This window comes from Uranotaenia lowii, chromosome 1 (genome assembly GCF_029784155.1).
Source record: "Uranotaenia lowii strain MFRU-FL chromosome 1, ASM2978415v1, whole genome shotgun sequence".
Taxonomy (NCBI): domain Eukaryota; kingdom Metazoa; phylum Arthropoda; class Insecta; order Diptera; family Culicidae; genus Uranotaenia; species Uranotaenia lowii.
In genome coordinates, this window is record NC_073691.1 from 154,039,393 (window position 1) to 154,061,168 (window position 21,776).

General features: G+C 40.1%; 1 protein-coding gene across 4 annotated transcripts in view; it reads left to right on the forward strand.

The window, feature by feature from the left end:
• Positions 1 to 21,776, forward strand: part of LOC129740592 (calexcitin-2-like) — a 195,356-nt gene that overhangs the window by 145,260 nt on the left and 28,320 nt on the right. For all 4 annotated transcript variants that reach the window (XM_055732293.1, XM_055732296.1, XM_055732294.1 and 1 more), the window contains exon 6: positions 21,682 to 21,758. In XM_055732293.1, the coding sequence (XP_055588268.1) occupies positions 21,682 to 21,758 (77 nt within the window). The remainder of the gene's footprint in view (positions 1 to 21,681; positions 21,759 to 21,776) is intronic.

Genomic DNA, 21,776 nt, shown 5'->3' on the forward strand with positions numbered 1-21,776 from the left:
TTAATATGTCTTTATTTGCACCAATTACATTTATATTACACTAGCTGACCCGGTGTGCTTTGCTCCCCTTTCATAAAAAAATTAATTTCGATAAAATTATTATAATTAAAATAATCTTTCTTTTTAATAATATTCCATCACTTTTAAAAAGCAAACTATTTTTCATGATATCCGAGCTTCTAGATCAGTAGTTTTCAAAGTGGTCCCTACCGCCCCCAGGGGGGCGTTGAGAGCTTTTAAGAGGGCGGTGAGCTATGTTTTGGAATATGGGGGGCGTAGGAAGAGCTCAGGGGGCGGTGAGATTATACTGATTTTCGTTTAGCTTTGATTTCGAAACAACTTGAATTTAAAATGACAGCATGAAGTAAGTAAATAGAGCACTAACTAAACGCTTAATTAAGGATCGAGTCAAGATTGAATATTAAAATTCATCGTTTATTTTTTCTTCAGCGGATAGAGGTTTTAGTGGATTGTTTAACATTTATTGAAATTTTATCTTCAATTTAATTAACGCTTTAAAAAAAATTATATTAAAATTGTTTTGAGGTTGATTTTAATGACTTACGAATAAAATCTTTACGTCATTCAACGATAAAATGCCAATAACGAAATTAACTTCATTTGCCACCAGAATTACCTCTCAGTCATCTTACAATGTGAAAAAATGATCGAAAACATTGGGTGGTACCACCTTAAATGGAAACGTTCAAATTATTGTATTTAAAAAAATATATTTTCTCGAAGCTTTTAGAAACGAAGCGTACATAAGATTTAAATTTTTCGTGCTATTTTCAACAATTTTGAAGCTAAGCTGTATAACAATAATTTTGATACCACGTCTGAGTTATTTTTAAACTTGGTTAACTATTCGAAACCCTCAGAGCCAAAAAGAGAATACGTGCATAAAGCGGTTTTCATATATATTATTTATTTGCATATATATTTCTTATTTATATATCATTATATTTATACTGTATTTCATTGAACAGAGAGAAGGCATCTGGGGATAACCCAAAGCAATTTTGCAAGCGGAGTGGAGTGCCAACCATTGTAGGTTTCTGAGGGTTGGATGCTTTCTCTCGACGAACCATCGGCCGTGGAAGCCCTAGAAGTCAATTCGAAAGGCCAAGCCACACAGACATAGGCTGGACCTTGCTACCGATGGGGGACCCATACATACATACATACATACATGTTTGAAAATATGTGTTTTAATAAGTTCAATAATTTTTTTTCCAAAAAAAACCGTTCTAAGACTGATTATCACGCGAATCAAATTTTGTTTAAGGAAATTTTCATAGACGCTATCTCAAAAAACCACTTGACTCGTCACAAAATGTTGCAAATGAAATTATTACATTCCTACATCGATTCAAAAGTTATCCACGGAATAAAATTCCGCTTTTTTTTTTGTACAATTTTTTCTAGATCCATTTTGACTCGTTTTTAAACATGCCGTTTTAGATCCTGATTAGATTCTGAGACCCGCGATTTTCAAAATTCACTGTTTTCGTGTCGTAATGATGACCCATGGCCATTAACAGGTTAAGTTGTGAAGAATCGTTTGGCATTATTAGCTCAAAATTTATAATTTTTTGATTTTATTCCCTTACACACATTTGACTATTAATAAAATTACTGGATTCCATACTGAACGTTTTTGTTAATATTTCATGCCAGTAAATGTCGTCCTGTTAAACAACAAAATTTTGAATATTCCTATCAATTCAACCAAGTAGGCTTACAACACAATAGAGTACTAGATATAATTCCTGTACAGAATTTGCAATCAACTTTATTAACTTTTCTTTGGAAAGTTTAGAAACAAAAGTTTGAAATTTTTAGATTTAACTCAATTAAAGTTAAAATTTATAAGGTTTGTTTCAAACCTTTACAAACTACTACAATGTTTTTCTGAAGTTCTCTTGAAAAGGAAAGCGTCATGATATGAATTCGAGTGAATTTTAAGTCTTGTTCCATACACAAAAACTTTCAACAATTCAACGACTAGTGGCTAAATTTTTACAAAATTTTCTTAGGGGCGTTAAGTTTGGAAATTCAGCATAAGGGGGCGGTGAGTGAAAAAAGTTTGAAAACCACTGTTCTAGATTGTCTTGAGTCACAACATAAATTGAAGGTTGAACGAGCCACTCATCAGAGATAAAAATAGGAGGGATGTTCTATATAATTTAATATACTTTTTGAAGAGGAAGGAGTATTAAGATACAGGAAAATTTGTACAGTCTCAAAAAGAGTGCCAAACTTTATGAAAACATTAAGACTTTGGCTTTGGTAGTATTAAGTATGTTCCATTTATTTAATACTAGCTGACCCGGTGTGCTTTGCTACACCTTCCAAAAGTTATTGAAATTTGTGGTGCCTAGTTATTTAACTTTTCATTTATTTGCACAAAATTCTCAATTCAATTTCAATATCATAAAAATGTTTTTTCAAAATAAAATTGCAACGTTTTTCTATAATCTTAATTCATTTATTTTGGAATCCTTGTTTCAATCCTTTTTATGACTCTGGATTTCTTTGCCTCATAAATTAATGGCTTATGCCATTTATTTATGTATGGAATCTTCGCTGTCTCTTTATTTGTAGAGCGGGTCTCAAACTATCCTAGAAAAGTTTTTTGTAACAAAATAACATCACGATACACTTATTTTAAATATTCGTTCTCGAATTATTATACAAATTGTGAGAGTGACCTCCTCCATCATTTCTTTAACCCTGATAGAAGGAATGGGGTCTCATAACATTAGAAAAACACTTCTTATATACAAATACGATTTCCTGTCATATATGGCGTCATTCTCGGTAAGCTCTCGAGCTACTAAAAAAATGGGTGACCCTCTCCCCACTTTATATCTCTCCTCTGGCAGGAGAAAGGAGTCTCAAACCATCGAAACAACATTACCCGTTCACAAATATGTTTCCATGCAAATTTGGTTCCATTTACTCGATTAGTTATCAAAATATTGACAAAAAATGTATGAGTGACCCTCTTTCCGTTATATCGTTCCACTGAATGAAGAGAGGGGTGCTAAATCACCGAAAAAACATGTCTTGTACTCAACTACCCTCCTATGCAAAATTTGGTTTCGTTTGCTTTATTAGTTGTCGAGTTGTGCCATAAAATTTGTATCGGAGCCCCTCTTGCTGCCTACCTTCCCTACCTGGAAGGAGGGGATCAAGATCAAACATTTCGTGTATTCAAATACATTCTCATGCCTAATTCTGACCCATTTGCTCGATTGTTAGATTGTTCCCATGTCATATTTGGTTCCATTTGTTAGATAAGTGCTTGGTTTATGCAACATAATCGTATATGAGCTCCCGTCTTCTCTAACTGTATCCCCGATTGAAGGAGAAAGAAGTCTCAAATAAGCTAATTTCATTTTTACGTATCCAAATGCTTTCCCATGCCAAAGTTGTTTTCATTTGCTAAAGTAATGCGAAAAACTGTAAAGGAGCCCCCTTTCTCCTCCCTATCACGCAACTGGAAGAAGGCAGTAGTACCAAATATTCACAGAAGCTTTCCATGTGCTCAAATACCCTTACAAACCAAATTTCGTTTTGATTTGCTGGGTAAGTTCCCGAGTGATGTAAAAAGTGTATGAAAGCACCCTCCTCCCTTAAGATTTTAAAACTTGAAGAACGGAAGGTTCTCAAAATATCATAGAAACATTTCTCGTAATAAAATACCTTCCCACACCAAATTTGGTTCCATTTGCTTGATTAGCTATTCAATTATGCTGAAAATTGTAATGGAGCCCCCCCCCCCTTTTTTATCTCCTCACTGGAAGGAGGGAAGGGTATTCCAAGCCAAATTTGGTTTCATATGATCGAATAGTTTCCAAGTTATGCAATTAAAAAGGTATGAAAGCCCCCTCCTTCCTTCCTGTATCTTCACTGAAAGGAGGGAGGGGTCTGAAATAATCATAGAACCATTCCTCGTATTCCCCTACCCTCCCATGCCAAATTTGGTTCCATTAGCTTTATTAGTTCCCCAGTTATGTTAAAAATTTTAAGGTAGACCCCCTCCCTCCTTTATATCTCCTCACTGGAAGGAGGGAGGGGTACCAAATATTCTTAGAAACATTCCTCGTTCCCAAATACCCTTCCATGCCAAGTTTTACTTGATTTGCTTGATCAGTTCTCGAGCTATGAAGACTTATTACTTTTATATAAAAGGCCCCCTCCCCCTTCATATTAGAGGGAGGGGTCTCAAACCATAATAGGAACCTTCCCCGGCCTCCAATACCCCTACCTGCCAAGTTTCACGTAAATCGGTTCAGTAGTTTTCGAGTCTATAGGGAACAGACAGACAGACAGACAGACAGAAATTCATTTTTATATATATAGATGAGAGTCTTAATGCATTTAAATGGGAAGCGTCTATCAAAACAATATATCATCAGAAGTTGTAAAAATTTTTTTGTCTATTCAATAAATCCATCGAAATTTTGCCAAATTTCTATTGGTTTTGGTTTTTATTAATTTTGTATTGGAGCCCCCTCTTTTTAGATTCCAAGGGGTTTTAAAGTGTTATAGAAACCATACTCGGTTTTGAAAACAGCTACATGAAAATTTCACGTTGATCGGTTTAGTAGTTTCCAAAAAATGTTCAAATTGTGATTTTTTTTTGTAAATTTTGTATGAGAGCCAGCCTTTTTCCGGAAAAGTTCGAAAGTATTGAAGAAACCATTCCCGGTCTTGAAAACTGTTTCACCCCAAATTTTACGTTTATCGGTTCAGAAGTTTCCAAAAACTGTTCGAATTGTGTCTTATTTTTAAGAATTTTGTATAGGAGCCCCTCTTCCTTTTAGTCGAAGCGAGTTGAAAGTATTTTAGAAACTATCTCCGACCCCGAAAGCTCTAACATACCGAATTTCCCATTGATGGGTTCAGCCCAAGCAACCAAAAGTCCCATAAAACAGGTACAAAAACGCTTACTCAGCCCCATCATTGATATGAAGTACGTTCTATGCAGCTCAAAATTTAAGTTCTTATTGATACTTCCAAGTTCCAAAACAAGTCTTAATGATTCTTCTTCTTCTATTCAGCTTCCAGTGGCCTCTTAATTCAGCTTCCAAAAAACGCAAAATGAGCAAAAAATCTCTCTCAATCTCAACTGAACCCTTGGCTTCGGTTCATATCACCTTCTCTTGATTATTTACTGTGTTCTAAACCGACGCCGCCATGATGCCAAGCGCCGAATTTTAAACTCGACAATTTGCTCAACTGCTTCTTTCCTACATTTCCTACATATATCGCATCAGAATGGTCACTCAATAACTAAATTATTTATTGAAAAAAAAACTTGCCCGGCTTGGGGATCGACGTGGCGTGGTCTTGTGGTAGCGTGTTCGATTCTCACCACGAAGGTCTGGGCGTGGTGAGAATCGAACACGCTACCACAAGACCACGCCTAGATGTTGTTCTGACTGAAACTAAAACTCGAAGTGGTGATTTGATTTTGAAAGCACTTCAATGCACATTTTGTGACTTACCAAATCCCGTTTTGAGCACTTTTGTGCCCTTTATGTGACTTACCAATTCCCGTTTTGAGCACTTTTGTGCCCTTTATGTGACTTAAGTCCCGTATAACGTACGTATAGATCACTTTTGCAACTTTCAAGTTCGTTAATGTGTACATATAATTCACCCATGGGACTTGGACAAAACAAGTCACATAAAACGTACATAATAATCACTTTTGCAACTTTGAAGTTCATTAATGAGTACATAAAGCTCACTCAAGGGAATTGGCCAGTTGATTCTCTTTGTCAGCCAATATGTAACTTTCAATGCCTCCATTCAAGTGAATATGTGACTTTTGGTTGCTTGGGAGTAGTTTTCGAGTTAATAGGGAACAGACAGACAGACAAATATTCATTTTTATATTTACCCGGCTGATTTTACCCGGCCTTGCTCAGGTTCACATAAAATATAAATGAAAATATGAATTGTTTGACTTTTCGAAATTTTGGAAGCTCTATATTCATCATTATAAGAAATTGGCCCAAGTTTGGCCAAGTAAGTTTTGTTAGTTTTTTAACTTTTTTTATTGAAATTATTCACTCTGTTTATCGTTTTCAAATTATTGAAAAAATTATTCCTATGAGGTTTTGATTAAAAGAAATTTGAAAAAATTTCTCTTGAATGCTGATTTCTCCTTTCACGGAAAATTTTTTTTTTTTCATTCATCATTTTTAGGAAGCTTGAATAGATTTGGCCCTATATTTTTTCTTCAAAAGATGGAACTGTTTTTTTTTATCTTTCCTATCCCCTATCTAATGAAAATCTCTGTTGGAGATTATCCCCCTTTTTAAGATGGATAATCTTCTTGTACCTTGGTTTGTTAAAATTTAATTTACACAAAAATTTCTAGAAAGACTTCCAAACTTTGTTGAACTATGATAAAAACTTACTTTTCATGTTTTCAATTGTATGCGTGTATTTTTTCGCTTTTTTAATTTACACTGTTTTATTATTAGTTAACCTTAAATGTTGAAAGCTCACTAATAGTTTTTAATTTATTTATTTATTTATTTATTTCATCAAACTTCGTAGACTACGATACTTAAAACTAGTTAATACTAATTTTGTAGTTGTATGTATTTGATTTTAAATGCAATTTTTAGTTTAGTGTTTTAATCATTATTACGTCTATAATTTCACTTTCTGCATTGTATTTGTACATCGTTTGATTAATGGGTTGTTATTTTGCATAGTCCTTGTCATAAAATTTAATGTAAAAATTTTTTTTGTTTCTTAATGGACGCGAGGGTGCATAACAATGAAGTTTTGAAAGTAATTCAGGACTGTTTATTTTTTTTTTGTAACAATATAATTTAAAACGAAATTTGAGAAAATTCCCTACGTTTACTGAGAGGTTCTATGTCAATTAGCTTACAACGTGATTCGTATGATGGAAGAGGAAATGTGATCCAGTTTATTCTATGGAGTGCATACAATAAAAATTGTTTTTGGACAGATTCAAGACGTTGCTCGTGATTATTTGAATAAAGATTCCATATGATGCTACAATACTCCAATATCAAACGAACATAGGACATATAAAGTGACTTTATGGTGTATCGGTCTTGAAGGTGTTTGCTGAAACGTTTTTCAAATCTTAGCATACAGTTTGCACACACGAAATAAGATTCTCGAAATGGATCCGAGTTTGCGTATCTGCGGTATACCAACGCCATATTGGTCATACGTCGAAGGTATCGCAGAACACGCTTCAGGCCTAGCCAATGCCTAGCCAATGCCTATCCGCCGGGCTGGCCTGGTATTTGCTAAGTGCGCTAACCGCAGCACTGATATTCTGATGACTGCAATCTACCGATCAAATCGTTGAACGGCTGCTCGGTGATAACCTCACTTCGTTCAGCCCGAATCTCGTTCTCTTTCATGGCTGCAGTGGTCTTCCGGAAAAACAGTCCCTTTGGCCCTTGAGCTTGCTGACGATTCGAAGTAGCTCTACCTCATCATCAGCGGCTACGTTAGCCACGTAGCGTTGATTAGCTTCTCCAGTTCGCTGATTGCGTTTCTGAGCCGGCTCGGGATTGACGGAATCTTGATCATCACCGCCATCGTCGTCATTGCTACCTTTGAAGTCGCTCTCGTTTTGCACCCTACGCTGACGGGCACCAGAATCGCGAATATTGCGTTGACTCTGGTGGCTGATAACCTCAGCGTGCGATCGTTCAACATATCTTTAGTGTTGTGTTCTGGTAACCCTAGAAAAGCATCCTCTTGTAGCTAACAAAGCCCTCTCTCGGTGGCTTCGAGAATAAGCCTGACTTCGATCGGCAGCACTCGTCCTAAATGCCGCAAAAATCAAGAACTGGTTGAAATCGCTGGCAACTAACCGTCGCCTGAACCACCTCCTCCGCAGCACCCGGAACAGCTTCCAAATATTGAAGACAAGCTCGCGCATGCTACCCACAGCGCAGCTTAGAAGCATGAGAACGATCTTCTCGAATTGTAGCTTCATAGACTTTCGTCCCGCTGCTTCAATGCTTCGAGCGCTCCAAAATGCCGGAGAGCAACGTTCAGCAGCATGAGCCCGATCTGGCTCTGATGCGTTGCTGAAGCTGCTGGCTTGGATGAGATCACGCGTGCTGACTGCAGCATAGCTCCACATCTCGAGAGTAACCCTCTCAAGAAGCTTTGTGGACAATCGTCCCGTTACGTCAACGCTTTGACAACTTCGGAAATGTGGGAGGCAACGTTCAGCAGCATGCAACCCAACTGGATCTAATGCATTGCTGAAGTTGCTGGCAACTAACCGTCGCCCAAATCATCTCCTACAAGGCGCTAGAAATTCCTTCCAACAGACGATGAGAAATTCACGCACGCTAACCGCAGCGCAGCTCCAAATCACGAGAGTAACCCTCTCGCCAAGCAGCTTCTCCCATACTTCGATACGGTCAAATACTCCATCTGGAATATTAGACCCGAACCAATCCTGGTTACAGATCCCGAGAGTGTGTGGCTGTAAGCTTCTCCTCCCGACCGTCGTTATAGAACACATAATGCTAACCGCAGCGTTTCTCGTAACGGCATCGAGAGTAACCCTCTCGGAATCCGACTTCTCGGCCTCGAACTTCAGTGGCACCTTCTGGCTGACCCGAAGCATCTCGTGGCCTCAGGGCTGACAATCCTCTGCGCTGGTGGTTTTCTGCGATTGGATCAGCTCATAACTGCTGATCACAGCGCACAACCACAGCACGAGAGTAACCCTCTCGGCTATCAGCTCCATCCAAATTTTCCGGTGTGGACCTACCGACCTTCGCGCTGAACCATCTCGGTTGCGGATCCTGGAACTCCTCCCGGCCGTCGGTCGTGAGCTCATGCTTGCTAACCGCAACGTGGCTCGTGACGGCATCGAGAGTAACCCTCTCAATCCGCGAACCTCCCCGGGCTCTGGCAGTACCTCCTGGCTGGCCGTGGACTTTTGGCTGCCTGGCCACTGCCCTGGCTGGTGCATCTCCGCTGGCTCGGGGACCCTAGGTTGGCTCGTCTCGGCGCTGGCTGGTGCTCCATCAGCTGGCTGGCCCTCTTCGGTGGTCCTCTGGTTGATGGCTGGCCCGTCGACCTGGCTGGTCCTTCTGCACTGGTCGCTGATAAACTTGCTAACCGCAAGTATTGAGAGTACCCCTCTCACTAACTCTTTGTTCCTTAATCCGGACGTATCTGGGCCCATAACCTGTTGGGAACGCATGTTTCAGTGGTGGAATAGAGTTATCTTTATTCATGTTTCGTCTGTTAGGTCATTAGAATACAACTATATTAATGAGCGATAGCTAATTGTCACTTTCCACTTCTTATAATCCCTAACCGGGAAAGTACTCATTTCTCAATGAGTACTTTGGTATTCCTACCCAGAATATCTAGCAACACTGTTGTGTTACCACAAACCCAATTTGTGTATTCTCGCCTAACCACTGACCATACTGACTGGACACTCGATTTCGTTTTCTGGATAATTTTTCCAACAGTACGCAATGTCGATTCCAGAGTGCGCATCGATCGATTTGAAGAAATGCTATCCCAGTTAGAAAATGCCACCCAACTTTAAAACAAAAACACGCAATTTCTACGATAAAATCGGGCTAAATAGGACCATTTTTCCTACAGGGCATTTTTTTTCAAATTTGTCATGTTCGCCACCTGCCGTCGGTATTGCGAACCTGCAAAATCTGACAACAAAAAATTAGACAGAAAATGGTTGAAGTTTTGTTCTAAGTGTCATGTCAGTGTGGTCAGTGGCCTAACCGTGTGATGGTGTAAACATTTGTACCGTGTTTACCATCATCACCTGTCATCAGCAATCATCGATCTATTGTTCTCGATTGCGAATTGAACATAGCAATAGGAACCAAAACAAACTGTTTTGGTTTCGCTCGTGGCAGCAGAAGTTTGTTGCTGTGCCGCTGTGCTGCTGCTGTTCCGGAGGAAACCGTAAGTTTCAACATTATTTAATAACCATTTTATGGTTTTTGCCTCGAACTATAATATGTTTGTTCAAATAGATAACCTTTTTTTCGGATTTGCTATGTGGGTTTACGAGTTTATAACATTTAAATGCGGAATTTAATATTAGATAATATAAATGAATCACATTTTCTAGTTCCAAATAAATAAAAAAAAATCCTTAAGTTTTTAATCTTGAATGTTTGCATGTAGTGGTCATGCATCATTTTTCTAGGCAGCTCGGGTCTTCAAAGGAAGTAGTTTTCATTTTTTAAAAACTTGTTAGTGAGATTTGACATGTATTTAAAATTCAACTTTGATAACTGTATTTTTCATAATTTTGAGTTCTAGATATAGAATTGTTTCAAGTTTTTCATATTGGAAAGAGGAATTTCAGGTAAAAAATTTCTTCATCGAAACTTCAAAGACCAAACCTCTCTGAATATTTGATCATATTTTCTGATTGATAGACTCGGTGCCCTTTCCAAAGTGATTGGGTATATATGTTTAATTTTTTCTTTCATTGGGAATGTCTGATTTGCGAAAAGATAGGCTAAATTTACTTAGAGTTTACAGTCCATCTAAAAAAATCACTATGCACTGCAACAATACAAATTCATTCATATTCCTACGGTGCAACATCACGTTTGAAACTGCTTCAATTATTGAAATTTCATCACAAAAGGTTCGTCTGCTCCAAAATCTCAAAATCTAACTACCGCTCGCCTTGAAGCTTATCCAAACCGTCGAAATTTTTCCGGGGTCTACCCCGGCTGGTGGGCAACTGACTAGACAAAGTTCTAAGCCATCTACCCGCCCGGAAGCGGATTTCAAAATTCACGCCTCAAATCACCAGCCCGGGTTCGAGGAAAGGGTGCTGGCATCTGTCACGTTTCGTCGTTGCATCTCCATTCCGACTGCCTACAACTGAGGATGGTTTCGTTTTGTTGAGTTTCGAGTTTGAGGTTAGCTTCAACTGGGTACCTTCTAAACGTACATCCGGCCGTGGTGGTTCATTAATATGTAGATCATACCAATTGGCACGGTTATTTGCACAATTTATTCCCGTTGCACAAGCCGGTGCCACGTTCTAGTTTCTAGTTCCAGGACGCGGTAGGGTATATGAGGGACATTTTGTTTAAACAAAATTTCGGAGGAACGAGGCCTTTATATTAAAAAAAAATTGAGTAAAAGTAAAAAAAAATTTTTTTTTGAAAGCAATTTGCAAAATACTCCCAGTTAATAATTCTTCTACTAGACTTTTTTTCAGTGTATTCACAAGTGTCACTTTTCTATGTATTTGTATGGCTGTGAACCTTTGAACTGAATTCCGTCACACATACATCTACACTTGATGTAGTTCATGCTTATGCTATGCAAACTAGATGAACTGCCCTCCTGTACAACACTGATTTGTTCATCTGGCTCATGTTCTTTCATGCAAAGCTGCCGAAAATTTTAGTTCTTTGTAAGCATGGCCGCCAAACGCCACGAAAAACTACAGCCTTTTGGATTCCTTAGATTCAGGTAAGAAAATTAATCTAATAGAAAACAGTACAACCGTAGCTTTCCAATTTTTTTACCTCTTTATCCATTTATCGTCAGGATTTCGTCAAAATCCCTCCGTATCCGATGGAAATCAGCATCAGTGCCATCAGCATGGGTGCCGCTCGCATTGTGCCGGATTTTGCATCTATCAACTTCACAGGGCACTCGGGATGCCTTCCGTCCGAGTTGGACTTTTGAATAGCGAAGGATCTACACCCCCATCCAGTGGTGAATAAAATCACAACGGAGGCCGTGGAGGCCAAGGTTTCGTTGGAATGATCGATTCTGCGAGTGCAGCAGTGGGAGGATCTACGCTCGCTGATCAATTGCTTAATTGTGTAGTTATTGTGCTATTAGTGAAAAAATTATATGTGTTTCGTAAATAAAATGAAAGTATATGAAAATCATAAAATTCTTCATATTAAGTTTTTTTCCCGAAAATTGCAATGGCGTAGTACAGGTTTCGCCCTTACTCACACACGTACACGTGGTCGTCGCTCACTCATACATGCACACATGGTCGTCGTTCATTCAAACTGTCATTCTGGATCGGGAAATTCATTCCAAGTAGAATCGGCTGGGCCATTTTCTACTTGGACGCCTGCAGGCCTGCATGCAGAAGTTCTAGTAGAATTCTACTAGAAAGTCTACTAGAATTCTAGTAGCCCTAGTAGAATAATTATTAAGCGGGCTGTGTCACTCTGCACTTACTCTTAGTGCAGCAGAAGTTGTCACCGGCATGGCAATTTACTATCGCTTATGAGATTGTACTTCCTTACCGGTACGGAACCGGTAATGAATGTGTGGCCCAAAGCGCTTTGGGGAGTCGAATATTTGGATTTGAAAGTTTCATCTGTTTCGAAATTATACATACATATACTCAGATCTTCTGGTGATATTCCAATTGGATCCAATCCGTTTGAGCTTGTTTTTATTGAGGGTTTTTGTGTGCAACATTCATTCCAAATCGCGCTCTTAATTACATACCTAACTGTTCAATACAGTTTTCTGAATATCACGCATTTTCAATGTATGTTCTCAATTGCAATGGATCGATGGAAGAAGTTTTTTTACCAATAGAAACCAACACTATCGTGTAGAGCTGTCAAACCTCATAATCAGGAAAAAAAGACTCGCGTGTTTGGGATTTCGAAACTTCTAATCAAAATCAAAGAAAAAATCAAACTCTTTTTGATTGGTCCTACTAGAAATATTAATGATGCCGTTTCATCGTGAGTTGATGAAGAATAAAAAAGATTCTTACTTACTTACTTACTAACCTAATGATCCCGTGCCGATCCTCCGGTGCATAGGGCCTCCACTGTTGACGATCCGGAGCCACCTTCTTCACTTGGTCCCAGTCAAGATTATTGTCGACAGTTTCGGCGGCTAGTCTTCACCGCCACTAGTTTCTGGGTCTGCCTCATCTTCGATGTCCTTTTGGATTCCATTCAAGCGCCTCTCTGCAAATCTCGTTCTCATGTTTTTCGCAGCATGTGCTAAATCCATCTCCACTTACGTTCCCGAATCTCAATTTCTAGCGCCTTTTGATGACATCGGCGATCTAGTTTCACGTTTGAGATCCAGTTGCCAGACCACCAAGCGCGGATGATGTTCCGCAGGCAGCGATTCACAAAAATTTGCCGTTTTCGCGTCGTCACCGCATATATGCACCAAGTTTCGCACCCATACAACAATAAGGATTTGACGTTTGAGTTGAAGATTCGGATCTTCGTTCGTAGAGAGATCTGGCGTGAGCTCCAGATGTTTCGGAGACTCGCAAACGCAAATCGGGCCTTTCTGATCCGGGTTTCGATGTCCTTCTTGGTACCATCATCAGGCGTAATCTGGCTACCAAGATACTGGAAGCACTCCACTTTCTCAACCTGTTGTCCAGCTACCACGAAATTGGAACGATTATTTGTGTTGATTTGCATCGACTTGGTCTTTCAGACATTGATTTTGAGACCTGCTGCCTTGGAGTTTTCGGTGAGGTCGTCGAGTTTGCTCTGCATGTCTTGTTGTGTTTGGGCGAGCAAAACAATATCGTCTGCCAGGTCAAGGTCGTTCAGCTGCTCCATTGTCGAAGGATTCCACGGCAATCCTCGGTTTGGTCTACAGTCAATGGATCCAGTCAAGATCTCATCTATTACGATGAGAAAGAGTAGCGGTACTAAGACACATCTTTGTCTCACTGGAGCAGTTACCGGGATAGGATCAGACAAGATACCGTTGTGCAGGATCTTGCACGAAAATGCCTGTGCTTCGATGAAATGGACTTGTTTCTCTGGAACTCCTCGTCGCCTTAGAGTCCCGAGGTCTTTTCATGGTAAAGTCGGTCAAATACTTTTTTCAAAATCAACGAACACCAGCAGAAGAGAGTCCTGGAATCCGTTGATTTGTTCCAGTATGATTCGTAGCGTTGTGATGTGGTCCACACGTGATTGTCCGGATCGGAATCCAGCTTGTTGTCGTCGGAGTGAAGGGTCAATTTTCTCCTGGATCCTGTTCAGGATCACTTTTCAGAGTACTTTGAGAGTTGTGTAGATCAAAATTATGCTACGCCAGTTACCGCACTCGGTAATGACTCCTTTCTTCGGGACCTTTACAAGGATACCCTGCATCTAGTCGGCCGGGAATGTTGCAGTATCCCAAATGTAAGCTAAAAGACGGAGCAAATTTGTGCTGACAAGGCCTGGTCGGCTTTGAGCATTTCAGCAGGAATGCAATCGATTCCAGGCGCTTTGTTGGACTTCATGTCTTTGATTGCCGCTTCTATTTCAGCCAGCGAGGGCGCTTCCGAGTTGACGCCATTAATGCGACTTACTGTTGGCGCCTCGAGCTACAGGTTCTGTTGGCCATCGCTATTTGTGACTCGGAAAAGTTGTTACAAATGCTCAGTCCAACGCTTGAGCTGATCTGTCAATAACTGACCTGCTCGGTCTTTCAGCGGCATTCTTGCATTAGTCCTTGCACCACTGAGGCGGTGAGAAATGTCATAAAGTAATCGGATGTTTCTATTGGCGGCTTCTCTTTCTCCCTTTTCAGCTAGGGAGTTTGTCCAGACTCTCTTGCTCGTCTACAAGCTCGTTTAACTGCCTTTTCCAGCTCCGCATATCGTAAGCGGGCGGCTGCTTTGGCTGACCCGGTACATGCTTGCTTAATTCCGAGTTTCGCCTTTCTCCGATCATCGACCATCTTCCAGGTTTCATCCGACATCCATTCACTTCTTCTTCCACAAACTTTCCCGAGAGTATCATGGCTCGTCGTAATAAAGGCATTCTTGATTCTACACCACTGTTCTTCGACTGTTCCGTCTGTCGGCAGTTCCGAGGCTCGAGATTCAAGCAGTTCAACGTATGACCTTTTCACCTCTGGATTCTCCAATCAGCGGACGTAGTATATACATCCGACTTTTTCCACTCGTCGCTGGACACGCGCGTATCTCAAACGTATCTCCTCAAGGACGAGGTGATGGTCAGATGCAATAAAAAATTCCTTAAGAAAATAAGTTTCCTCGAAAATTTTCACCTTTTCGCTTTTTTTCTTAATTACAAAACGTCAAAGTACCGATGTACTGCCTCCGAGCAGGGTCCGAGCTTATTTTGAATGTGGAAGTTGTGTTTGATGCTGTACAGTAAGTTTTGTTTTGATTTCCTAACGGTGCAACTGTGTTCAATGTATACTTCTTGGCCTTTGGCCATTGGCTTATAGAACAAGCTATGGCTGAAAGATGAAACAAAAATGTAAAGAGGCAAGGCGGAAAAAACTTGCTTCTCACAGTCCTTTAACTAAACAGCCTCGGAAGTTTTCTAGCATTTTTCGCCAAAGTTCCTCTTTTATGGTGCAACTAGCACAAAAACTAAGCTCGCCTTATAATCTGCTTCATGGCAGCAATTTTTATGACAAGGCAAATATTAGCCCTCTTCTTTTGACGTTTCATAGAACTGTTCGATGCACTTGGCCGTTGTCTAAGTTTTCCACTTTTCCACTTGTTATCCGGTAAGCACTAAACGGGCTAATAAACAGATTCTTCGACTTGATTATTTTCTTCCATGAGACGTTGGGGCTGTTCATGAAATTCGCGTTCTTATTTTTGCTCCCTATTTTTCCATGTTCCCCTTTCGCTGTATCCAATTCACTTTCCCAGGACAGTTTTCCATTTGATTTTCAGCTTGTGCCATCATCATCACTGCTCGGTCCGGATAAGGAAAGTTCTTTGATCAAACAACGCTTCTACGACTTGCTTGGAAGGCTCCTTCAAAGGACTCTCCCCCACTCAAGATGCTTTCCATTCCCAAAGGATGTGTCTTTATTGGGCTAATCAAATAAGGATATCTACCCCTTTTGGCATCGTAAAACTATAGGGCTTAACCTAAACTATTCAGCCAGTTTGTGGGGAGAACGATTTGGATGAAGAAAGACGGAAAATCAATCAACTAATTTACCATGTTGTATGTCCCTCGATGCTTCTTGAATCTTTTTTTTCTCCTTTTTCCTCGGCGTTGAGTATCCTTTTATTAGCTCTTCATCAAGTCGAGCAAAGCCATCAGGACTGATTTTATGGGCAGATATGGAGAATAATCGATGCAAATCCTGGAGCTAATGTGTAAGGTGAAGTAAAATGCGTTGGTTTTTAAGGGAAAATTCTTTGATATCAGTTTGAACAGAATCAGTTCAAAGACGAAGTCACTGCTTCAGAAATTTGTCGGTTAAGGCTATATTATGACAGATTGGTATTTTGACAACTGCTTCAAAATATCAATATCATATCATTTTGGGGAGCTGTGTATTAGATAAAACCGCTAGATTACCGTAGAACTTCGACAACCTCATAACAATTCGAAACACAATAATGAACGGAATTTGGTTTCAGATTAATGTACTGATCCTGTTCTGAAGCCAGATACCGATCCTGTTTTGATACCTAATCCTGATTTTGATTCTAAATGAGACTGCCATCAAAAACTGAAGGAAGTTCCTGATTTGGTATGTGATCCCTATCTCGATCCTAAAACTGGATTCAAATTCTGGACCTGGATCATAAACCAAATCTTGAGATCCCTAGGCTCAGATCCTGATCCAGTATCTTGAATCTTAATCTCGGATCGTTAACCCGGAATTTGAACAAGAGCCCTAATCCCGGGTCCTTGTTCCTGATTTAGGATTCAAATCCTGGATCCAGATATCCGTTCTTGGTCCTGGGTTTTGATTATTTGATATCAATTTAGAATATTAATTCTTTTCTTTTATCTTGAATCTTGATCCCTCATTCATGGTATTATTATTATTAATGTCTTTGATAAAAATCACACAAACATATCTTAAACTAAACATGTCTTAATTTCTAGAATTACGTATACTATTTTTAAATATGTCTTTGGAAATGTTAAAGTTAGAAACGTTTGACACTTCATTGAAAACACGACAACAGTTATACAAAGGATGATTTTGTGCGTAGACGGTGCGGCTGTATGGTATCCACAGAAAGTTCTGTTGACGAAGCCGTCTAGCTGGCGCGTGAATGTTAACGTTTTGCAGCAATAGGCGATGGAAGCGCTGCCGAATTTGGGTGATGGTTTTGCATTAGTGCAAGTGGGATGCAGCTAAAATTTCACGCAACTTTAGACAGATCTTACGGGTTTTTCTTAAGGAGAGAAAAAATAACTTTTCGATTCCATCGCCCATTGGGGACAGTCTATATATTATTCGTTAACAAGTCAAAGTCAAGTCAAACATTCTTTGAATGTACGTCCGCATCCAGCGAAGGGTTTCAAGAGATATCAGATTGCATCTTTCTGCATATGGTGGCAGTCGAACGGCATCATTCCATGGCAATCGACGGAGTGCGAATCGTAGGAACCTCTTTTGTACCCTTTTCAGTCGTTCGATTTGTACCGCCTGATGAGGGGTCCAAATTGCCACGGCATATTCTAAGACGCAACGCACCAGAGCACAGAAAATCGCTTTCAGACAATAAACATCTTCAAAGTCTGCAGTGTTCCTAAAGATGAAACCCAAAATAGCAAAATCTTTTGCAGTAGTAGCAGCTATGTGTTCCGAGAAGGTTAGCTTGTGATCAAATATAACGCTAAGACAGTCGGAAAAATTTTATCTGTTCCTCGGTACTAAAGAAAGGTTCCCCAGAGTCACGTCGGTTCCTTTCGTTGTCCGCATTCACGTCATCCGCGGCACTCCAAGCTACACCAGGACTAGAACAGCAGCACATCAGCTTCCGAGGGCTGAACCCCGGACAAGCAGCGGTAGGAGGCACCGGATCTGGTACATCCGGCTTTGATTATCCGTCATCAGGAAAGGTGCAACCTAAAGGTTCGATAGATCCGGTCGTAATCCCATCACCGAGCCCCGCTCAAGTTCCGGAACCCAGCCTAGATTCCAAGGCTGCTGCCCAAGATGACCCAAGCTACATCAGACCCGGTCCACGTCACCCAGACCCAACCCAAGCTACACCAGGGTAGGTCCCATCAACCTCGTGGTTACCACGTGGCCGGTCATCTCCCAGGCTATCACACCATCACCTTTTTCAAAAGGTAGGTGTTGTCCTCGTCAACGTCAACTACCATGCAAACTCTCCCAAAACCTGTCCTAAAACATGTTACCCCAATAAATAATTAAAATGTAAAATCCGTTTCCTCAAGCCTATCTGAAAGCCCCTTTTGTTTGAGTGCTCTGCCCCTGTTCTCGTGTTTGTTAACTTCGGTCGTAAGTCTTAAGGTCGTCCGCGTACATTAGTTTTGAAGATTTGAGTATCCAGGCAAGATCGTTTACAAAAATAATAAAGATGAGTGATCCTAAGTGGCTTCCCTGAGGGACGCCGGAGAGGACTTCAAAAGGCTGAGACTGGATTCCCCGTAAGTTTACAAATGCTCGTTTATTTGTCAGGTACGAAAGGAGCCACCTTGTAGACCACGATGGGAAGCCATAGCATACAATTTTACGGATTGCGATCTCATGCGGAACCTTATCAAATGCTTTGAAAAAGTCTATATAAACGGCGTCTACTTGTTGCCTTTTGCTAACAGCAGTATATAGTGTAGCGGAATAGCTCATAAGATTTGAAACCGTAGATCTATTCTTCATAATGCCGTGTTGATATTCTGATAAAATTGGTTTTGCAGCATTATAAAGTCGCTCGTATAGTAGTGTTTCAAAAACTTTTGACAGGCAACAGAGTATCGAAATGGGTCTATAATTCTCCACTTCATGAATATTTCACGATTTATGGATTGGGGCTATGGCAGCGGTTTTCCAGATACTAGAAAAAATACCATCAGCGATCTCTAGTATAAAAGACGGTGGAATACCGTCCGGGCCGGGTCCTTTTGTTGGATCAACAGCTTTGAGGGCTGTCACTATAATAATGTCGTAATCAGAAGTCATCAGTGCAAGTAGGAAATCGTTGGTTTTTGTGCACATTCCGCCTGCGTACTGATAAAAAAAAACGGTATATCGGCGGTTTCGCTGTTGATATGAGTTACTCGGGACATCGTCTACGGAATCTTGTGGGGAAGTTGTCGCGTTAATTGTAGAAGCGGGTGAACTATTTAGACTGGGGAAGCATATGGAGTAGTTTCCGGTTGTAGGGGTAATGTGGTGGCAAATCGGAGTGGGGGTAATGCTGCGGATGGTGAAGCTAAGCGATGGCTCTGGGGTATTGTAAGCTGTATCTGGGGTGGAGCGAGTTGAGGGGAAAACTTCAAAAAATCCTGTCTAGGTTTCATGTCAACAAATTCACGAAATCGAATCCCAGCAGGCCATGTTTCGGTTGACAGTGCCTTTTGTTTCAAGTCCAACGGTATACCAACTTTGTACGACATGAACGACAAGGATCGAACGTCTCTTCCCTTCGGTATCAATTTAATAAGCATAACTTCCTGAACCCCCAAATGAGAACGCACCATTGCCATTCTTCAGGAACTGATGGAAGAATGCCAGAGAGATACAGCCAGAAAAGTGATGAATCTTGTGTAGCTGCCTGGGTCTCCTGTGAGCGCACCGAAATTTCCAGCCCGCATAGTCAAATACGATATGCTGAATCTTCAGTATTATTCGATTCTGATTACATTAATAGTAACGTTTCACATTGCGTGTTGGCTAAATGTGCCTCCGCTAGAACGGATAAAATATCATTCTTGAAAGATACGATTAATATTTCTTTAAATAAATGGATTATTATTGCAACACGCCGAAATGATAAAAAAATATTTTGAAAAGATTAGATTAATCATCTCGGGAATAAAAAGATTATTTTTGCAACACGCATCGAATTTTCTGCTATCACGTCAATAAACGTGGCCAGGCGCGCAAGGTTTTCGTTTTGTGTTCCGGAATTGTGCTTTTGGACACTCCGAAGACTACGCGGAAGCATTCGGGGACGACCAGACGACAGGTGCTGATGAAGGTAAGTGAAAACCTCTTTATTTGAAGTGTTAAAATGTTAATTAATTGATTTTATTTTTGCGCATCGATAGATTCCAAGGAAATGTGGATACCGGAAAATTGTCAAAAGCGCTGCAAAATGGAACATCCAGAAGGTGCAACGGTTCTTGAACATCCGGAAGATTCAGGCGAGGCCGATGGAAGCACGGCTGCAGGTGGCTACGAGACCAAACCGGAAACATTTCAGCGGAGGAAGACGATAGTTAACTCTAACAATGGTGGCCGGAAAAAGATACGATGTGTAACCAACAGCACCACTAGCCAGTTTCCCGGTTGATGTACCTCTCCGTCACCGAAGAATAATTAGGCGCAGCAGCACACCCTATCTTCGCGTATGGAGTGTTTTTTTTTTTAATAAAATGAAAATTTTCGGAAGGTTTAAAATATTTTATGAAAAATAAACGAAATTTTGTTTCGTAATTGTTATCTTTTAATCAAAACTACACGAAAACTTTCGAGTGGGGTGGAAACTAGCTGGGTTGTCAACGATGCTGTCTATTCGACGCCTTTGACTCGTGGAAGAAGGAGTAGCCGACCAACGAATTTCAAGGTTTGGTTTCGGTGTTGTGCAAAGCTTCACAGAAGTCCTACTAGTTCTTATTTCCTGGCGAATTTCCTTAAGAATGCTCTCTCGCATTTCTGTTTTCAAAGAATCTATGAGAGCCTCATTAGACGCGTTTAAGGACACCATCGCATTTTGGAATCTAGCTTTCAACAGAAGAGTTTTGCAGAACAGGCATAATCACGTTATATGAGTGTTGGAGTCAATCATTTAATAATTATTTTCTGTCATTCCTGAACATTCAAAACAGAAAATGACTCGACAAAACCCGGTTCAACTAGTGAAGTGACCTTCGAATTCTTTACCGCATTTTTCACACAGATGTTTAGCCATAATGATTTCTTATGCTACTTTCGTTACCTTAGTGACAAAGAGATGGCGCTGTGATCGGCAAACCGACGCGATAAAATATCTATTGGCACAGAATGGCGCCACGGTACTCGATGACGTCTGTTGTATACCTACGGTCCTCTACGGTGTGTTGGAATGACCTTAATGAATACTTTGTAGCACAAATTGTAGTGAATTATAAGGAATTAAATTACCTTCAACTACATGAGTTACTAAATGAATAAATAAATAAATAAATAAAGTAGGTTGGACATCATTTCCACTTCCATCATATAAAGCGCGCTGCATGCTCATTGACATACAAACACTATAAGAACGCCGCGAATATGCAATGATTTCATTTGTAAACGATATCGTTTCGCAGCGTATAGACTCAAAAGAAATTCTATCAAAATTAAAGTTTTATGCACCCTCTCGGCAACTCCGAAATCGAAATATATTTTTTCATTAATCACTATCGCACAAACTACGCGAAAAATGGGCCAATAAATCGCATGATGGCCTCTTACAATCAACACTGCGAAATCATTGACTTTACAATGTCTCGGCAAAAACTCAAACAATATTTCCATCGAAGAAATCTAAATTCTTAAGAAAAATTGTAAAGCAGACATTGCTTAAACCTATTCTTAAGGAAATACACTTATATAAAACTTGTCTACGTTACGGTTGACGAAACAAATAAATAAATTGATCTTTTTCTTAATTTTCATGTTTATAAACGATTTTGAACAAAATAACAGACATTCTTTCTCTTACAGGTTTCGGTCGATGAGTGGTACAAAATGTGGGACGAGTATGCCAGAAATCCTGAATCGGTTCTAGATTGGCAAATCAGGTAGGTTTAAATAGCATC